The 21,707-nt window shown below is 38.4% G+C and overlaps 2 protein-coding genes across 2 annotated transcripts; one reads left to right on the top strand and one right to left on the bottom strand.

The window, feature by feature from the left end:
• Nucleotides 1-2,197: 2,197 nt before the first annotated feature.
• Nucleotides 2,198-3,133, bottom strand: LOC100338298 (olfactory receptor 4C15-like). Its single transcript, XM_002709117.2, has one exon. The coding sequence runs from the start codon at nucleotides 3,131-3,133 to the stop codon at nucleotides 2,198-2,200; it is 936 nt and encodes a 311-aa protein (XP_002709163.2).
• Nucleotides 3,134-19,041: 15,908 nt separating this feature from the next.
• Nucleotides 19,042-20,091, top strand: LOC100338296 (olfactory receptor 4P4-like). Its single transcript, XM_008272800.3, has one exon. It carries the CDS (start codon nucleotides 19,042-19,044, stop codon nucleotides 19,975-19,977), a length of 936 nt encoding a protein of 311 aa, XP_008271022.3. The 3' UTR covers nucleotides 19,978-20,091.
• The last annotated feature ends 1,616 nt before the right edge of the window (nucleotides 20,092-21,707 follow it).

The following is a 21,707-nucleotide window of genomic DNA, read 5'->3' as shown; positions in this document are numbered from 1 at the left end:
AGGGAGAGAGGGAGGGAGAGAGAGAGGGAGGGAGGGAGGGGGAGAGAGAGAGGGAGGGAGGGAGGGGGAGAGAGAGACTTTATCTACTTGTACACTTCCCAAATGTCCTAAATGGCCAGTTTTGTGTCAGGCCAAAGCCAGGAGCCAGGCAGTTTCTCCAAGTCTCCCACCTTGGTGCAGGGGCCCAAGTAGTTGGGCCATCTTACACTATTTTCCCAGGCACATTAGCATAGAGCTGGATCAGAAGTAGAAAAGCTGATACTCAAACCAGCATCCCTATGGGATGTCAGGGTATGGGATGCTGATGTTGCAGGCAGCAGCTTTACAGGCTATGCCACAGTACTGACCCATGTTAGACTTTTGTCTAACATTTGAAAGTATATGTGAAACATTTGAAAGTGTATGTGAGAGAGAGCGAGTAATTCACTTTGTGAGTTCATTTTCCAAATGCCCTCAGCAGCCAGAGTGGGCAAGTAGGAAGCCAGGAGCCAGAATGCCACATGAGCTTGAGCTGGGACTCAACTACTTAAGCTGTCCATAGAGCACATTAGCAGAAAGCGGAAGTTGGAAGTGCAGCTTCCAACTCAAACTCAGTTACTCACATGCAGGTTGCAGCCATCCCAAGCAATATTGTAAGTACTACACCACACATTTGCCCCACACTTAAACTTTTAGAAAATCTAATCCACTAGAATACAGAATATTAGCTATGAGGTTAGAAGTTTTGTTTTTCACTATTACCCAGAATAGTACTTGCCAGTAATAGGGACTTACTAAATATTTTCTGAATTGTATTTAATTTTCATTGAAAAATGATTCTGTGGATGTTTCTGGTGTCAGGTGTCTGTGACAGAGGATCCTGGTACTTGTCTTCAAGGCTGCCTAGGCAAAGCCTACAATTCTGCATTTACTTTGCATCTTGATGTAACTCAGTGAGGAAGTTTTTATCTATCGGATGTAAGCACAAAGGTTATGCATGGCTTCCATGCTGAAATCTAAATGCTAGATGTATGCTCCTCAGGTTTATGCCCCATGATTGATATCTGATACCAGGCTGCCTGGTCACAATGCAGGTGGAAGTTCTCTCTGGCAATGCTTTTCAAAGTGTCAAGTCCCCATGAAGCATCCAAGTTTAAATTCAAATTGTGATTCATTAAGAGTACAGTGGAACCTATGATTCTGCATTTCTAATAACCTCCCAAGACATTCCAATGATTCCACAGAGTCGTTCACACTTTTAATGCAAAGGCTCTAAGGGATAACTAGTATAACCACTAGTACAACAAGGAAGGTGCTTACATCAATGGATAAAGAAGAGGAGACTCCCCATCTCACTGAATAATTTACCTGTGACTTTACTCCAGAAAGAATAAACTTTCTGTAACTTAAGACACTGTAATCTTTGGTCTCTGTCTTTCATATTTTGGAATATAAACTTGCTCTAAGTATTTACAGAATTCAAAATATGCATGAGAGAACTCTTTATAATTCTGTATTCCTGAGAGGGTAACTAGATTTCCAAGTTTGTATGTTCTATGAAAAGATGAAGTTCCTTCTCCCCAAATTTCAGCTTTTTCATACTATTTGACTATAAAAACACAGAATCGCAAAGTTTGAAACTCATTAAAGCATATGCAGTGTTAGAAGAGCTAAGAAGTTGCCCCTTAGAGTTGCATTTCCTTGTTGTTCCACTCTGGGGAAATGCAGAATTATTTTAATACCAGGAATTGGGGAATATTCATGAACTGGCACTTTTTAAAAATTTTCACTAACAATAATTGTGTAGCTTTACATATTATGCCATCATGGTGGGCCCCATTTTGATTTTTTATTCTCAATTTAAAGTTTTTAAAACATTTAATGTTTTATTTTAAAATTATATTTATTTATTTTGACTTACTATTTGAAAGAAAGAATGACAGACAGGGAGAGACAGAGTTCTGGTGTTCAGGTTCTCTCCCCAATTGCGTGCAATAGCTACAGCTGGGTTAGCCCAAAGACTGGAGCCTCAAACTCAATCTGAATGCCCCATGTGTGCTGTAGACACCAAGGAACCTGAGCCATGAACTGGAGTGTGCATGAGCAGGAAGCTGGATCAGAAGGAGAGGAGCTCTGACTCAAACCAGCCACTACCAGGAGGGATGCAGGTGTCTCAAGTAACAGTTTGACTGCTTTTCCAAACACCCATTCCAAATTTTTAATTTTTATTAGAAACCAACACCAACTGTTTCCATAATTTCTTCATGGCATTTTTCATGTCTTTATTCCTGAAAGTGTAAATCAAAGGATTGAGCAAGGGAGTTAGAACAGTGCAAAATATTGCCACTACCTTATCAGAGGCAAAAGCAGATGGAGGTCTTACGTACATAAAAATGCAAGGGGCAAAAAACAAAATCACAACAGTAATGTGAGCCCCACAGGTAGAGAGAGCTTTTCCCCGCCCTTCAGCACTATGTGTTCTCAGAGAGAGTAAGATAACACTGTAGGAGACAAGCAACAAAGAGAAGATGACAATACAGATCAACCCACTGTTTGCAATCACCACAATTCTAAAGATGTGAGTATCAGTGCAGGCCAGCTTCAGCAATGGGTACAAGTCACACATGATGTGATCAATGACATTAGGGCCACAAAAGGGAAGCTGGAAAGTAAAAAGCATTTGGATGATGGAATGCAAGAAACCACCTGCCCAGGCCACCCCCACCAGGATCCCACAGAGCCTCCAGTTCATGATAGAAGAGTAGTGCAGAGGCTTGCAAATGGCCACATAGCGGTCATAGGCCATGACCGTGAGGACGATCACTTCTGCACCGGCCAGGAAATGTTCAGCAAAGATCTGGGTCATGCAGCCTTCAAAGGAGATGGTTTTCCTCTCATTGAGGGAATCCACAATCATCTTCGGGGTGATGACGGAGGAGAAGCAGGCATCCAGGAAAGACAGGAAAGCCAAGAAGAAGTACATGGGGGAGCCCAGCAGGGCAGGGCTACAGAGGATGGTCACTAGAATTAGCAAGTTGCTCCCGACAGCTGCTAGGTATACAAATAAGAATACAACAAATGCTATTTTCTGAACTTTGGGATTCTGTGAAAGCCCCAGGAGGACAAATTCAGTTACAAAGCTTTGGTTCTGCATGTTTTACAAGGAAAATGTGAAAGTTACAATAGGGGATATTTATATTTCTCAATTACAAGAAAAATTTGCTCCATGCCAGCTTATAGTGGTAAAGTCGTGAACCATGTGGGGCACCCATTGTCTAAGAACAAAATTAGTTTAAGAACTTAAATTTCACTGAGAACACAAAATTAGAAATGTGTTGAAGGTCATGATGAGAGGTCTGCAAGAACTGAGTTGGAGCAACACTCTAATTCTAAGAAGGAGTTTCAGGATGGGTGAAAGGGAGCATCCACGTGTGGTAGAGATGGGCGGCAAATGTCAGCTTTATGATCATTTATTAGTGTTGTCCTGTAGTGAATCACTGAGAAGCAATCTCAATCTGTATCCAGGTTTTAAGGAAAGGAGGAGCACAGTTGAATTTCATTCATGGAATAGGAACAGGGTGACTCACAAGCCTTCTCTAATCAGCACGCTGCCTCCCTGATCTAGAAATAGAGTCAGTGGCACACTGTTAAGATACACTTGAGAACCATGTCTATTTCTCAAATATTTCTGTCTCATTCCCGATAAAGCGAAGGATCTATGGACAAATTGTGTGATTATATACTTAACATATAAGAAGAATGTAGCATGTGTTAGTTTTTTAACCATCATTTTTTACAAGAGAACAGGAGTTTATAAAAATAAACCCATTTGAAAATGTTATATGATAACTAAACAAAATAATTCAAGGAAAGCAATTATTCCGTACCTGTGATGAATGAAAACAGCCTGTGTTAGATATTATCTGCATTTCATTGCTGAAAAAATGTGCTTACAGAGTTTTAGCAAACAGATGCTTAATATGAGATTTTCTTACAAATGTTTTTAAACTCTATATTCTAATAGTTTTTAGAGATATTTGAGAGATAGATAATGACAGAGCATAGTGCTCACATCTTCTGTTTCCACCCCCATTGCAAACCCTGTAAATGCCCAACAGCCAGAGCCAGGCCAGTTTGTAGCTGGAAGTTGGGAAACTGGGAAATCAATCCAGGTCTGCTCTGGATAGCAGGTACCACAACCACTTGAGCCATTATTGGTGCATGTAAGATCTGCATTAGTGTGAAGACAGAATTGGGAAACTGAGCCAGGAAGTCTGATATGAAATGTAGCATTCTAACCAGTATCTTAACTGTCAGGCCAAATGCCTGCTGGATTGATCTGGGAAATAAACACAGAATACCTGCCGCAAAATCCAAGCCCTTACACTGCATCACCAGGGTAAGAAGTTTTATTTTTCAAAAAAGACATTTCAGAGCTGGGGTAGCTATTCTACAGTTTCAAACTAATTCCTCTCCATGTTTGGATGGGGCACATTGATGAAGAAAACAAATCAGATGATGCAAACTCATAAAGCTGTTTGTCAAAATGATATTAAGGGGCCAACGCTGTGATGCTGTGGGTAAAACTGCTTCCTGTAGTGACAGCATCCCATATAGGTTCCAGTTCAAGTCCCAGCTGCTGCACTTCTGGTCCAGTTCTCTGCTATGGCCTGGGAAAGCAGTAGAAGACAGCCCAAGTCCCTGCACATGTGGGAGACCTGGAAGAAGCTCCTGGCTCCTGGCTTTGGCTCAGCTCAGCTCCAACTGTTGTGGACTTTTGGGAGTGAACTAGCAAGTAGTAGACAACTCTCCCCCTCCCTCTCTCTTTCTCTGCCTCTGCCTCTCTGTAACTCTACCTTTTGAATAAATAAATAAATATTTTAAAAACTGATATTAAGACTTAAAACAACCAACTGGCTAAGAAACACAGAATGTGTTGAGTCCATGTCAGAAATTTGAAATTTTATTATTATTTGTAATTAATTATACACTGTGGCCCAATCTGATCAAATAGGCTCCCAAACACACACACACACACACACACACACACACACTTCAAATTTTTATGATTTTGTTCTAAAGCAGAGATATTTGTATATAATTTAACTACTTTTGTCCTGTTATTTTGTTTGGGATCAAATTTGAGAATGTTGCTTTTGATCAAGCATTATTATCAATTATGTTTACTGTTCTCTCAAATAAGAAAAATAAAAAGATCACCTTACCCAAAGAAAACTTTTCCAGGTGTTATCCATACAGTTACTTCTAATTTTGACTCAGTTTTTCATAAGTAAGCTCACCTTCCTTGGTTAAAGCCTCACTGTTTTGTAGTCATGTGCCATTTAGCAAACCGGTATGTCTCAGCTTTTTCTCTTTTAAAAGAGAGAACAGCACTTCTTTAAGTTGCTTGAGTGATTAATTTTGAAATACAGAGTTGATATGAATTGTTTGCAAAGGAAAATTAGAAGAAAGCTTTGAAATACAGATGATAATTTTAATTCTGAGCAGTGTCTACAAACACAAATTAGCTGAAAAACTGAATCAGTCCTTAGAATAAAATATTTTTAAAATCATATTATTATTTACTGTATGCATTCTAACATTGTAATGAACTTGCATTCTTCATGTAATTATTCTGGAAAATGTTTTAATAAATATATTCAGAACTGCAAATACATTTGCATTTTTATACTAGATAATCTTATTACTAAAAATGTATCCTAAAAGTAAAATGAAGTGGAGAAATTTTACAATGGAAATGAGTGATGATGTCATTTATAACAGTGAAAACTGAGTAATACCTGAATAGGAATAGGAATATATTTATGTAAATCAATCTATCATAAATTAATAGTACACGATGCTATGAATTAAATTCTAATTAACAATATTAGGAGAAAAAGTTGTATTTTTACATGATGTTAAATGAAAAAATAAAAACAAAAATTCTTCTTGTTCAGATGTTAGAAATAAATTCTTAATCTACCAGATAAAAAGTAAAATAAAATATACAAGGATTCATTCTTTTTATGGCAGAATAATAACCTCATTTTCCATATCCATTCATCCAACAACCCACACCCCATTTGATTCTACATCTCGGTTTCTGTGAACAGGGCGGTAATGAACATGGGGGCTCTGGATGTCTTAAATTTGCTGGTGTTATTTCCTTTGGATACGTCCCAAGAATTGGGAAAGCTGAGTGACATAATGGTTGTGCTTTAGTTTTTTGAGGAGCTTTCATAGTATCCTCCATAACTGCGTTAATTTGTAGCAAAAATGGATGAAACCGGAGATCATAGATAAAATAAAATAAACCAGAAGTTAAAATAGTCAATCTGATGTTAAAACGGTGAACACTAGAAACTGGGAAAAGCATGGGAGGGAGACAGATTGTATAATGGGTAGCAAATACAATTAGATAGATTTAGGATGACTATAGTTCTCAAAAATGTATTCTGTACTGGATGATCGAGTAGAGGGGAGGACGTTGTAGGCTCCAGATCTGAAGGAGACAGGAAGGTATAGGACACTTTCCCATCATCTAAACCATTCCCAACAAAGGAGACTGGGTTTGGAAATAATTTTATTGCCTATACAATGTAACTAATTTTCATAAGTAGAAGTAATACACTAACATATCACATAATCTGATTTTTTATTTTTTTGGACAGAACAGAGTTAGACAGTGCGAGAGAGAGAGAGAGAGAGAGAGGGAGAAAGATCTTCCTTCTGTTGGTTCATCCCCCAAATGGCCAGGTGCTTAGTCCTGGTCTCTGATGCCGGTGCAGGGCCCAAGCACTTGGGCCATCCTCCACTGCCTTCCCGTGCCTCAGTAAAGAGCTGGACTGGAAGAGGAGCAACCCGGACAGAATCTGGTGCCCCAACCGGGACTAGAACCTTGGGTATCGGCGCTGCAGGTGGAGGATTAGCCTAGTGAGCCGCAGTGCCAGCCATAATCTGATCTTAAAACTGTTAAACTAATTCATGCCTTCCAATAATAACCACACAATGGAGTCAGTTCTTTCCACTCTCTGCACATACTTGATACCAATCTTACATTCACATTCTGCAAATCCTGAAATTTATTCTGTCCATCTTTTTCTTAGCATGTTTATGGTCTCTCCTTTCTATAAATACACTCACTGAAAACATGAGAGCAGCCCCGGAGATTGCTCAGGGCCCCCTTGCACCAGGGATTCTAGGCACTGGACCAGCTCCAGGGGCAGTGACCTTGTAAACAAAAGTTCCCACTTTTGTCCTTCTTGGTGGACACCTCAATTTCTTTATTTTTTTTCTGACAGCTTAGTGATTTATCCCATTTAAATGAGACAAAGTCAATAAAACTAACACAAAAACAATTCATAATGGTGGATATTTAAATTTGCCTTAACAGTTCTGAAGAATCTAATGCTATTTATCATGACAAATACACATAGAGAAATTTAATGTTATACATAACATTAGGAAACTCCACTCTGTGATTCATGTCTCTGTTTCTTATATTAGTGTGCTTCTCTTGCCTTTTCCTAGTAGATTGCCAAAGAAATAATAAATACTAACTCTATATCAAGGGCCATTTTAATGATATGGTAGCATTCGAATTTACCATTTGTCTACACAACTGTTCTTCACACAGCTTCAAAAAATCTTGTTTTTTAGGCTGAAACACTGGGCTTGGAGGAGTGTTAAAGGCTGAATGGTAAATGAGAATATTTAAGAGAATAAATAAATTCCTATTGTTGTGCTATGCCAAAAATGTGCATTTGCTACATTTCCAAGTGATTAGGTTTTAAATGAAGAGAAAGAGCTGAACATACTTCTAATGTAATTACAGTTGAAGGAATAGGCACTCTAACCAAAGAGAATAAAAGTGGATTGCATTTGAACACCTGCTGTTTCTTTAGTACTTACTATGAGTCAAGTGATCTCCATAAGGTTCTGCATGAATTATTCCTTTACACATGTTTATTCTGCATATGTTATTATCACACATATTATTTCATTCTGCTCAGTTGTGTGTCCCAATTAAAGATAAGGAGTCTGAGAAACAGAAAGGTTATGTGACTAACCCAAGAAGATAGTTAATATTGATAGAGCTAAGCGTTTATAAGCTTGCCTGTACATGACACCTCCATGGTTAAGCACCACCTCATAATTTGAAATCTGCTCTGAAATTATAAATGTGTATATTACAAATCTTACCACTGACCAATTCCTTGAAGTTTCTGGGGATGGCAGTTTCCTATTATCTATAGGAAAAAGTCCATTCAGTGGCTGGTCAAAATGTCATGGTTTTTCCAACTCTACTGGTACATTTAAGCAATCAGTGAAGAGCATCCTTGGCAGTCCAGAGAGACTGTTCCCCACTGTGTCTCAGTACAACTGCCAATATTGTCTCATGAGAGAGGAAAGAAGGAGGCAAGAGCAAACTTCTTGATTTACAACTAGAATTTGAAGAGGTTCCTCTGAACAGCCACAGACCTGTGGAATTGCCACCCAATTACCCTGAGGAATGGAAATTTCCCATCAGTAGGACTTTCCAGCAGGGTTTTATATGGTTTGATTTTTCTCAAGTGTGGGCACAACTTTTATGTCCCTGAACAAGTTGACATATTATTTGTTACTTTGTCTTCCTTGTAAAATGACTTCTGGGTTAACGATGTTCCAAGTTCCCTTCCACTTCAGGAATATAACTCTGTATACACAAGGAAGATATAAGGTATCTCATTGCAGAATTAGAACACAATACCTATTTGGTTACTGAATGTACAAACTGAGTTCTGGGATATAGCCTCTTCAATCTATAACAACACGTAATATTTTGGTTCTAGAGTATCAAGGAGGGGTTATTTATTTATTTATTTATTTTTATTTTTATTTTTTGACAGGCAGAGTGGACAGTGAGAGAGAGAGACAGAGAGAAAGGTCTTCCTTTGCCGTTGGTTCACCCTTCAATGGCCGCCGCGGCCGGCCGGCGCACCGCGCTGATCCGATGGCAGGAACCAGGAGCCAGGTGCTTTTCCTGGTCTCCCATGGGGTGCAGGGCCCAAGCACCTGGGCCATAAGGAGGGCTTATTTAAAAATGCCATAATTTATGTATAAATACACAAATATTTATAGAGTAAATAAAATTGCTATTTTTTCTATCTGATCTTGATATTTCATGACTTTAAAACAAAAAATTTTAAAAAAACTTCATAGAAATTAAAGAATTTTTCTTCTTTCATTTGATTAGGAAAGTATGTATGCAAGGATTTTTTTCAGTCTTATGAAACAGGGCATTGACTGTGAAGCTTAGAAGGCAACCTAGTCATGGCTAACTGGGTCCCTTCAAAGAGAAATCACACCGAGAAGCCTGCTGAATTTCTAGTCTTTGAACATTTCATTTCAACTATATTTATGGTAACTCGTACACTGGAGAAATAAATAATACAGTTGAAACGATTCATCAGAAAAACTGAGGCACAGAGCACTGTCACTAATCATCAGTGGAATTAAGGGAAAAATATTTGCTTTTCATAGATATTTTAAATGGCAATAAAGAGCATATGTGGACTATACCCTGAAAGGAGGTGGTATTTTAAAAATAGGAGACAACAGCAAGGCTTCAGCAACTGGAAACTCTGGTTTCCAATTTTTGCCTACCTGCCCACTGCTTGAAAGCTTCCAATCCTATCAAGAAAACAGCAAGGAAGTGGCAATTCCTACTGAGCTCCCAGTTTATTGTAAAGTAAATTAAATATCCTACCTTTCTGGTGGCTCTTTGTTTTATCATGAACAAGCCAGACAGGATAAAGGATTACAAATCAGGTCTTTTTTTTTTTAAAGATTTATTTATTTATTTGAAGGTCAGAGTTACACAGAGAGAGGAGAGGCAGAAAGAAAGAGAGAGAGAGAGGTCTTCCATACACTGGTTCACTCCCCAATTGGCCTCAAAGGCCAGAACTGTGCTGATCTGAAGCCAGGAGCCAGGAGGTTTTGGGACTCCCATGTGGGTGCAGGGGCCTAAGGACTTGGGCCACCTTCTACTGCTTTCCCAGGCCATAAGAGAGCTGGATTGGAAGTAGAGCAGCTGGGACTTGAACCAGTGCCCATATGGGATACAGGTGCTTCAGGCCAGGGCTTTAACCCACTGTGCCACAGCTGGCCCCCAAATCAGGTCTTTTGATGGGTTGTATCCCCTCCTTGTAACTGAGTGTCAATCTGATTGTCAATTTTTTTCCCTCCAATATTGTGCCTAAAACTCCACTGCCACAATATACTTTCAGGTTTTTCCTCAATAGGTGCCCCCCTCCATGCTGCTCGACTGGAGGTGTTTGACTCTAAAAAAATTTTGCTTTTAAATCTAAAACAAACAAACAAAAATTATTTATCATTAAGCCAGAGTTACAGAGAGGAAAGACAGAGATAGAGATAGAGATAGAGATAGAGATAGAGATAGAGATAGAGATAGAGATGAGAGAGAGAGAGAGGAAAAAAAATACAAACTTATATCCAGTGGTTCATTCCCCAGATGGCTGCAAAGGACAGGGCAGAGCTAGGCTGAAGTCAGCAGCCAGGGGCTTCATCCAGGTCCTCCATATGGGTGACAGGGGCCCAACTCTTGCAACATTTCTGCAGCTTCTCCCTGGCTATCATCAGGGAGCAAGATCGGAAATGGACATGCGTAACAGTTGTGCACAGCAACCAGCTGAGAGGAAACCAAGTCTACTTGGAGGATTGACAAGGGGCTGGGCACGCATGTAGGGCTGTGAGGTGACAAAGCCTCCAAACATATCAGTGACTCTGGGACTCAAACTGCACCCAATTACAGGGCACCTGGCTATGTAAAAGCAATGTTAATGGATCTAAAGGGATACATAGACTCCAATACAATATCAATGGGGGATTTCAACACCCCACTTTCAGCAATGGATAGATCAAACTCCAAAAATGAATACATGCTTCTACATCCAACTTATCTTTGACAAAGTAGCTAAAATCAATCCCTGGAGCAAGGACAGTCTCTTCAACAAATGCTGCTGGGAAAACTGGACCTTCACATGCAGAAGTATGAAGCAAGACCCCACCTTACACCTTGCACAAAGATCCACTCAAAATGGATTAAAGACCCAAATCAATGACCCAATACCAACAAATTACTAGTGATCATTGGGGAACCCTGCAAGATATTGGCATAGGCAAAGTGTTCTCAGAATATTCCCCAGAAGCATAGACAATCAAAGCCAAAATTGATAATTGAGATTACATCAACTTCAGAAGCTTCTGGACTACAAAAGAAACAGTAAGCAAAGTGAAATGGCAACTAACTGAATGGGAGAAAATATTTTCAATCTATGCAACTGATAAAAGATTAATATCCAGAATCTATAAAAACATCAAGAAACTAATCAACAGCACAACAAACAAGCTAGTTAAGAAATGGGTAAAAGACTTGAACAGGCATTTTTCAAGAGAGGAAATTCAAATATCCAACAGACATATGAAAAAATGCTCAGAATCAAAATCCATTATGGAAATGCAAATTGAAACCGCAATATGGTTTCACCTCATCCTATTTAGAATGACTTTCATAAAGAAATCAAAAAACAAATGCTGACGAGAATATGGGGGAACAGGTACCCTACCCCACTGTTGGTGGGAATGTAAACTGGTTTAGCTACTATGGAGGACAGTGTGGAGATACATCTGAAATCTGAAATTACTTCTACCATATGACCCAGCCATCCGACTCCTGGGAATTTACCCAAAGGAAATAAAAATCAGTATGTGAAAGAGTTATCTGTACCCTCATGTTTATTGCAGCTCAATTCACAATAGCTAAGATGTTGAATCAACCCAGATACCCATCAACTGAAGACTGAATAAAGAAATTATGGTATATGTGCACTATGGAATACTACATAGTAGTAAAAAATGAAATCTGTCCTTTGCAACCAAATGGATGAAACTGGGACCATTATATTTAGTGAAATAAGCCAGTCCCAAAAAGACAAATCCCATATGTTCTCCTTGATGTGTGGTAACTAATAGAGTACCTAAAATGTAGTCTGTGGAACTGAAATTGATGCTTTTAGATGAGGTGATCCTGAATAGCCCTTGTCTTAACTGGTGAGAACCACTTTTTTTTTTTTTTTCATACTATTTGTTGAACTCTTTACTTAATGTAGGGTTAATCTTTCAGGAGTATAAGGTTACCTGGAAACCTGATATTGTGTAATAATTTAAAAGCAAAAAATGGGTACAGCAAAATTTGTCCTTTTATAGTACTATAATTTACAGTGATCTCAGTTGCCAATTATGAGATGAGAATTGTAGTTTTCATTGCTTCATTGATAGATGTTTCCTTCCTTATTGGAGATAAGTAAACAGCAATTAGGTGATCTACTGTTTAACTTAGAGAGGAGTAGACTGTGGACATGGGAGGGAAAGACAGAGAGAGAGGGAGAGAGTTAGAGACAGAGAGAGGGAGGGAGAGAGAGAGAAACAGACATCTATTGGTGTGACTCCGAAATCCTACATCTGAGCAGAAACTGGGAGCAGAAATTCAATTACTTGAGCCATCACTGCTCTCTCTCAGGGTCTATATTAGCAGGAAACTGGAATCTGGAGACAGAACTGGGAATTGAACCCATGTGCCCAGATGCAGGATGCAGCAGATGTTTTAACTGCTAGGCTGAATGCTTAACCTGTGTAATCTACATTTTCACCTTTATAAAGGAAAGACATTTATTTTGGCTCATGGGTCTGGAGGTAAACAGTTAGGCAGGCTCTGTTTTGGCCTCTGGTGATGTTCTTGCTAGCAGAGTTCTGAGTGGTACAGTGCATCATACGCAGGAGACAGGGCTTACACATCTGGCTATATCTTTCTGTCTGTGGTTCTTCTCACTTTGCTTATAAAGTCACCAGGATCCAATCAAGGGTTCTCCACCCCAGCTCCTTTATCTAATCCAATCACTTCCCAATGGCTCCACTTCTATGCACCATGATTGAGTGAAGTTATGAAGTTTCTTTTTTTTTTTTTTTTGTAAAGATTTACTTTTATTTATTTAAAGAGTTACAGAGAAAGGTAAAGACAGAGGGAGAGAGAGAGAGAGGTCTTGCATCCGGTGGTTCACTCCCCAGATGGCTGCAAAGGCCAGAGCTGAGTGCATCTGAAGCCAGAAACCAGAAGTTTCTTTTGGGTCTCCCACATTAGGTGTAGGGGCCCAAGGATTAGAACCATACTCTGCATATTAGCAGGCAGCTGGATCGGAAGTGGAGTAGCCAGAATTCTTAAACTCCAAAGCTTACAACACTATGATCAGGTAAGTTTAATCAGTCTCTCTTAATTGATTCTTTGTGTACAGAAAAGAATTATAGTTGCAGTAGAAGGGCATTTTGTTTAGTGTCATTTTAATAAGCAAATTTGGTTATTACCAAAAATTTCAAAATACATTCAGTTTTTATGAACATTTATATAAGCACATTCATGCAGAAAATTATTTTCTGAGACATACTTACCAAGAGGATCAGAAAAGTTTTAAAGAATTACTTTTATTTATCTCCAACATAGATTCCTGGTTTTTTATTATTATTATTTTTTATTTTTGACAGGCAGAGTGGACAGTGAGAGAGAGAGACAGAGAGGAAGGTCATCCTTTGCCGTTGGTTCACCCTCCAATGGCCACCGCGGCCTGCACTGATCTGAAGCCAGGAGCCAGGTGCTTCTCCTGGTCTCCAATGTGGGTGCAGGGCCCAAGCACCTGGGCCATCCTCCACTGCACTCCCGGGCCACAGCAGAGAGCTGGCCTGGAAGAGGGGAAACTGGGACAGAATCCGGCGCCCTGACCGGGACTAGAACTCTGAGTGCCAGTGCCGCAGGCGGAGGATTAGCCTAGTGAGCTGAGGCGCCAGCCGCCTGTTTTTATAACATTATATGTATAATATACTTGCCTCATAAGAGTACACTCTCAGCTTGTGCTTCCTTGCTTCAAGTATTATTGCCATGTATTTTATTTCAAAATGTTATTAACAGAAACTACAGTGTCACAAATTTCAAGCAAAATCTGCAATGTTGAGCAAATTCTGCAGTGTCTAGAAAAAATATGTTCCACCTAATTCATGTGGAAAATAATCCCATTAAAATTTCTTAAAATATTTCAATCATAATGGACTTAAAATTTTAAAACAGTTACTGGCATGTAGTAAATTTCCTGAAAACAGTCTCGTAACAAGGCACTGGTTTGTGTCCTGGCTGCTCCTCTTCAGATCCAGCTCTCTGCTTATGGCCCGGGAAAGTAGTGCTTGGGCCCCTGAATCCATGTGGGGGACCTAGAAGATCCTGGCTTCAGATCATCCCAGCTCTAGCCGCAGGGGCCAGCTGGGCAATGAACCAGTGGATGGAAGACTTTTCTCTCTGTCTCTCCCTCTCTCTGTAACTCTACCTCTCAAATAGACAAAATCTTTTAAAAAAATCTCATAACTAGTATGATGATTACTTTTTACTAAGTGAATTGACTTGATTTAGAAACATTGTTATAAAATATCGACTTTGTGAAATCTCACATGAGTGTTGTGATGTACAGAGTTTTGCTCACAAGAAAGAAGTCCAGCTGAGTTTCAGTGAAGATGATTCTGAGTCTGTGTACTGCATGGTAATGGAAGTACTCAAGGAAAATTGCCTTTTTTAAAACTGTTTTTTCAACAAAAATGCAAGCCTTGTCCTAACCTGCTGATCACAGTGTAGCGTTTTCTGTGTATTGTTTGGTTTATCCCCTGTATTCCTTTGTGTCTCACACCCCAAACCTCCATGGCAGGAGTTCAGGTCACTGTGGGTGTGGCTGCTGGTCAGGGGGCGGGTAGTGGAACACAGCATGGAATTACTGACTTTCGTGATCTGTATTAATTTTGTCAATGGCTTCTGTTGGGATTATATAAGGGCCTCTGTCTCTGATTTTTTTCTTTCTTTTTCCTCTTCAGAAATAGAGGGCTCTATACAAAATCCAATGCTCCCTGGGTGTGTCCAAGTTTTCCTCATGATTTTTAGAGGAGGAAGTTGGCTAGAACTCATGGAATTTCCTGTGGTTCTCTGAGTGAATAAAAGTACCAGTCCCTGGAGACACAGTGCACAGGGAACGAATAACGCAGAAAGTAGAAAGTCGATTTACAATCCCAAAATTCCCTAGGTAATTAAGGAATAATACCTTGGACAATCAGTGTTATTTCATGAAAATCTTTCAAGATATGCTTCTGGGAAAACAATTCTCAAACTTTGAAAAAAATTCTTATGATCTCTCTTTCTTTAGTTGGCTCTTGCAGCACACATTTCCTGCAGGTGTAGGCATAAGACATGATACATGCTGCTTTAGCACATCTTTCAAAATGTTCATGTTTACTTTTCTGTATAAGCAGGAGTCAAGAAGTTGTATCATCAACTAAAATCCTCAGTCATGCCCTTGCAGAATGAATAGATACTTCAGGGTGAGTCCAAGGTATTTTTCACTCTGCTGGCAAAGCAATGGTCTTTTCCTCACAGATAAGTGAGTAGAGCAATCTTGAAGCCATCTTTAGAGTTATGGCTTAGATATGAATCACTGGTTTATAATCTTACCTTTTATTTCAGGTGTAAACACTAAGGAACTATGTAACTCAAGGAAATAAATGTATGAACTAAATAATTTCCTGAGTAACATAAAACTAACTTCAACACCATCCACAATCGATGTGCAGGTAATAATATTATAATACTTGTTGGGTAATAAATAAGTTTATTTAGCATTTATATATTTTAAGGTATGCATATTGATGTGCTCTATAACAATTTGAATGATAGTAAATTATTTTCACAATGTTTAGCTTTCCATTACCGAGTTTAAATTTTGGGATATACATTTAAAATTAGCTGATGTTCAGATTTTCAGTGACTTTCTGTTCTGCAATCACACTAGATAATCTCACAATTCAAAGGACAATTCAACTAATATTGTCTATATTCACTGAAATTGGATAAAGTAAGTTTATGGTAAGATGCATGCTGATGACACCAATAGAATTATGTTCTGTTATATATAGAGAGAGCCTTGTTAAAGTATAGAAGGAGCAATTTTACAGCACTGAGAGTTCTTCAAAAAGAGAGAGCAGGGCTATTTAACAATACCATAAATTATTAAAATAAAATCTATAATTTTGATAGGTTGGAAATAGACACACTTAAATTTAATATTAAGAAATTCTCTAGTTTAAAACAATTATAACTTCATGTTGGTTTTATTTTTGCCACCCAAACTTTAACTACATTCAAATTAGTTCTTGTTTTCAATCTAATACCTTTATTATAGTCTTCATTTTATTTAAAAATATTTACAGAGTCTATATCTGTTTCAGGACAATTTACCTAATTTTTACTCCCTCAATTTAAAGAAGGATATAGAAAATACAAGTGAGTTTTTAGGTACGTACCTTTGATTCATATCATAATCTCATATATTCCTCATTGTTCCCCTTATTGTTGTATTTATTTTGGTTAACAGAAGGTGAAACTCAGGGAAGCTAAGTTTCTTGTGAAATAGGTTTTATGACTTGAGAATTGGTCTTATGAATTGAGAAATTAAAATAATCCTAATTTTTTTGCTAAGATTCATCATGAATAGTAATAGAAAACAAGATCTATAAAATGAATGTTGGGAGTAATGTATGGAGATTATCTAAATCCACACAGGATGTCTTGTCTCTCCTGCTTAACTGCCGGCTTCTGCATAAGCCTCAACATCAAAGACTGCAACAAACCAGACAGTAGCCACCCTCCAGTTCACATTATTTCACCTGGTGTCACATATATGAATCCTGGAACCCTCGAGGTGATTGGCATTCCCTAGCATAGTATCTAAAGTTAGCTGTCTTAGAGACTATGCTTTAATTCATGAAAGTAAATTTTTCCACAGATTTTACTCTCTGCATTATTTGCAACTCATGCTGTATTGATTCCCTAGAAGCCATTTATACTTTTACTTCAAAATGTTTTCTTCATTTACTTGTGTGATGACTTAAACATTCCAAGAAAATGTCATTTCTTTCCTTGACTGAATGCAATTCTTCTTGCCTGAAGTTTTTCACATTGCTATTGTGCCAGTGCCTCTAACAGGTATAATAATTGATTTCCCTCAGCCAACAGATTGGAATATTATCAGTCAGGTTGATGAAACTGAAAACCTGATATGGTAATGATTTTAAAGCAATAATGGAGCAGTGCAAATTTGTTCTTATAACTATTGTGATGTATTTTACAGTGATCATGGTCACCAATTATGAAATAAGAACTGTGGTAGTTCCTCCCACTGCTTTCCTCTCTGACACATGTTCCCTTCCTTGTAGCAAAGAGCTACATAAGAAATGGGTGAGCCACTTTTTTTAGATATTTTAATTATTTATTTGAGAGGCAGAGATACAGACAGACAGAGCCCATGATCCCATCCACTAGTTAACTCCCCAAATGCCCACAATGGCCAGGACCAGGCTTATGCCAAAGCCAGGAGCCAGGAATTCAATATAGGTTACCCATGAGGGTGGCAGGAATCTAACTATTTGATTTTTTTCCTGCTTATTTTGGAGTTCTTTTAGAAGAGAGTAGGCTCTGGGTGAGGGAGAAGGAGAAGAAGAGAGGGAAAGGGAGACAGAAATGTTCATTTATTGATTTGCACCCCAAATGCTGTCACTGAAGCAGAATCTGGGAGGAGGACCTCAGTTAGTTGAGTCATCACTGCTCTCTCTCTCTTATGATTTGTGTTAGCAGGAAAGTGGAATCAGGAGCCAGGTCTGGGAATTGAACCCATACATTCAGATGTGGGCTGTAGCAGGTGTTTTAGCTGCTAGGTAGAATTCTCAGCCCTTGTAAACTACTTTTAAACTCTACAGTATATTCATTCTCTGTGCTGGAAAGTTCACTCAGTTTCTCTTTATTGATTCCTTCTTTATAGAAAAGAACTTCTCTTGTAATTTTTATAAACAGATTTGGTTATTATTTATAATTTATTTTTAAGATACATTTAGTTGCCTCATGTACTTTTATATAAGGGCATGCATGCAGTCATTTATTTTCTTAAGTGAAGTGTCTTTACACTGCGATTTTCACAAAATATTGTTAAAAATAAGAAAAATGATTAAGTATTGTGCTGGTACTATAACTTGTATACACATGTTAGGAAATGATCTGTTTCTGTTTGTACTGAAAAGGGAGACTGGAATGTCTTCAGGAGAGATTTAATATGGATAGAACTCAGAATTGCACATGCTGGCTGGCACCATGGCTCAATAGGCTAATCCTCCTCCTTGTGGCGCTGGCACACCCGGTTCTAGTCCTGGTCAGGGCGCCAGATTCTGTCCCAGTTGCCCCTCTTCCAGGCCAGCTCTCTGCTATGGCTCGGGAGTGCAGTGGAGGATGGCCCAAGTGCTTGGGCCCTGTACCCACATGGGAGACCAGGAAAAGCACCTGGCTCCTGGCTTCGGATCAGCGCGATGCGCCGGCCGCAGCACACTGACTGCGGCAGCCATTGGAGGGTGAACCAATGGCAAAAGGAAGACCTTTCTCTGTCTCTCTCTCTCTCACTGTCCACTCTGCCTGTCAAAAATAAAAAAAAAAAAAAAAGAATTGCATATGCTGCCTGGAGTGCACCTTTACATTTCTTTGTGTAATTTCTATTGTGATAATGTAGAAAATAATAAATGCAAATCCACAAATAAATCATGTTAACAGATAAAAGCTGAATACTTCTTGATCAAAAAGCTTTTATTACATTTGCATCTTGTACCATCATCTTTTATTGACTTAGAATGCCTCTCATTTATTTTGATAGAACACACAAATCGTTAATTCAAATTAACTCTGAATTTCAAATAGCTTCTTTGTGTTTTTGCACCATTAGTATTTATGACTGAATTTTACTTTAAAACTTCCATTTATTACTGAAATTTAAATAGGAGATAGAAATTAAATCTCTAATTACTTGTCAAAATGTGTGATACTAACCAAAAATCCTACTTTTCTCCCCAGGTATTTAATTATTTGGACATAACAAACATTACATGGAAAGTCAGAAGAACATATCTGAATTCATCCTCATGGGTCTTTCTTCTGACCAGAACATACAAGTATTTTGCTTTATGTTCTTCTTACTCTGTTATCTTGCCATCTTGGTAGGGAACCTTCTGATCCTCATCTCTGTTCGTTGCAGTTCTCTTTTTCACCAACCAATGTACTATTTCCTCAGTCACTTGTCTTCTATGGACATTTGCTATACCTCCTGTGTGACACCTAAACTGATTGGTGATCTCCTAGTGGAAAGAAAAACCATCTCTTATGGTAACTGCTTGTTACAGGTGGTTGCCATGCACTTCTTCGGAATGATTGAAATCATTATCCTTACAATTATGGCCTTTGATCGCAATGTGGCCATCTGCAAACCTCTCCACTACACGATCATCATGAACAGAACTAGGTGCAATCTCCTTATCATGGTTGCTTGGGCTGGTGGGGCTGCTCATTCCTTTTCCCAGTTTTCTATGATAATTGGGTTGCCTTTCTGTGGCCCTAGTGAAATTGATCACTACTATTGTGATATATTCCCTTTGCTGAAAGTTGCCTGTACTGATACTCACCTCATTGGCATCCTTGTGGTTGCAAATTCGGGACTGGTTGCCTTGGTAACCTTTGTTCTCCTGTTTGGATCTTACATCATCATATTAATCACCTTAAGAAATCTCTCAGCTGAGGGAAGACGCAAGGCCCTCTCTACCTGTGGATCTCATGTCACTGTAGTCGTTTTGTTTTTTGGACCATCAATCTTTGCCTACCTTAGACCTCCTACCACTTTCCCTGAGGACAAAATATTCGCTCTATTTTACACTATCATTGCTCCTATGTTCAATCCATTAATCTACACACTGAGAAATACAGAAATGAAAAAGGCCATCAGGAAGGTGTTTTATCAAAAGCTATTTTCGGCAGAAAAATGTAACTGATTTATGTTACTCAATATGCTAAACATCATTGTGCTTTAGTGAAAGTGGACTTATCAACAGGGAGAACCACTGGATTTCAAATTACTCAAGATAAATTGTTCGATTAAACTTGTCACAAAGGTGATGAACTGAAGAAACATGAGTACAATAACATTTTCACTAGTGGTGCTGAGATTGAGTGTGGATAATATTCTGGGTAAAAGGAATGGTGGCTATATCATGTAGAGTCATGTTATGATGTTGAAGTTGAATTTTAATGTTTGTTTTCAAATAGGATTTACACATGAACACTGGATAACTTTTTCAGAATTTTGTAGAAATGGAGCAGATTAAAATATGCTTCAGGAATTAAAAAATTATGAACTTTATTTCATTATACTATATTCAAATAATTTATGGTGACATTATAAAATAAATTTTGTTATTAAAATGTTCTAAGAGAAAATTTTATTTGACATGTTAAGAAAAAGGAGTGGTGATACCAGACCTCTGGGAACTGTAGATACCACTACTCCCATATACAGACAAGGATGGAGTTATTATTAAACTGCTAGAGGGAATTGGTGTTTCCTTTACTTCTTTCATCATAAAACATCAGAATGTGGAAAAATAGCTTGAGTACTTTATAACTCTACTCTCTTTTCAGTAAACTATGTTTAGGTCCGTGGTTCTGACTGTACACTTGGAAGAGAGAGCAACTGCCAGCTGTTGGTATATAGACAAGAAGCATCGAGTTGGAGAGAGTATACTGCCAGAGACAATTAGTTCAAAATAAATTTTCATTGATCATCATTATTTTGTATATATTTTATTATTTTCTTTATGACTGAAGTACAACAAAAACAGATAAGTGTGAATTTTTTTAAACGGCAGTATTTGCATGAAGAAAACATTGTTTTCGTGAAAAGTAGGTTTCTGAGACATATTTCCAGTAGAATATTTGTGAAAAATACTCATGTTATCAATTTAATGCAAATAAAAGAACAATCATAAAGGGCAAGTGTTGTGGCACTGCAGGTTAAAGCCAGGGCCTGAAGCACCAGCATCCCATGTGGACATCTGTCCAGGTCCTGGGCTGGTTCACTTCTGATCCCTTCCCCTCCTTATGTGCTTGGGAAGACAGTGGAGGATGGCCCAAGTCCTTAGGGCACTGCACCTTCATGGGAGTCCAGGAGGAGACTTCTTTCTCCTGTCTTTGGCCTGGCCCAGTCCAGTCATTAAAGACATTTGGGGAATAAGCCAGTGGATGGATTCTCTCTCTCTCTCTCTCTCTCTCTCTCTCTCTCTCTGCCTCTGCCTCTCTGTAACTGCCTTTCAAATAAATAAAATATTTTTTTTCAAAAAGAAGACAATGTAGCAATGACCACATGTTTCAGAGGAAGACTGAGAATGGTAAATGTTATTCCCACTTATCTTGTATTAATGATATTGACTACCTGCATTTTCTTTTTAATCAAATTTTCTAAAATATTTTTCTTGTTGTTTAACTATTTCACAAAAGATGAGTCAATATAACATCTTAGGAGAAATGGAACATAAATAATTGATCTATTTTGTATCTCTCTTCAAAAGTCACCTCTAAAAGCATTTGTGGAAAGAGAAAATGAACAAAGAATCAAGTTATTAATCTTGATTTAAATGCTGGTCTACCATTTATTTACTGCATGACTCTTGTCAAATCAATAAACTTGTGGGCATCTTATGGATTTTGTTTTCATTTACAGTATACA

This window comes from Oryctolagus cuniculus, chromosome 1 (genome assembly GCF_964237555.1).
Source record: "Oryctolagus cuniculus chromosome 1, mOryCun1.1, whole genome shotgun sequence".
Lineage (NCBI taxonomy): Eukaryota > Metazoa > Chordata > Mammalia > Lagomorpha > Leporidae > Oryctolagus > Oryctolagus cuniculus.
This window is presented reverse-complemented; position numbering and strand designations above follow the sequence as displayed.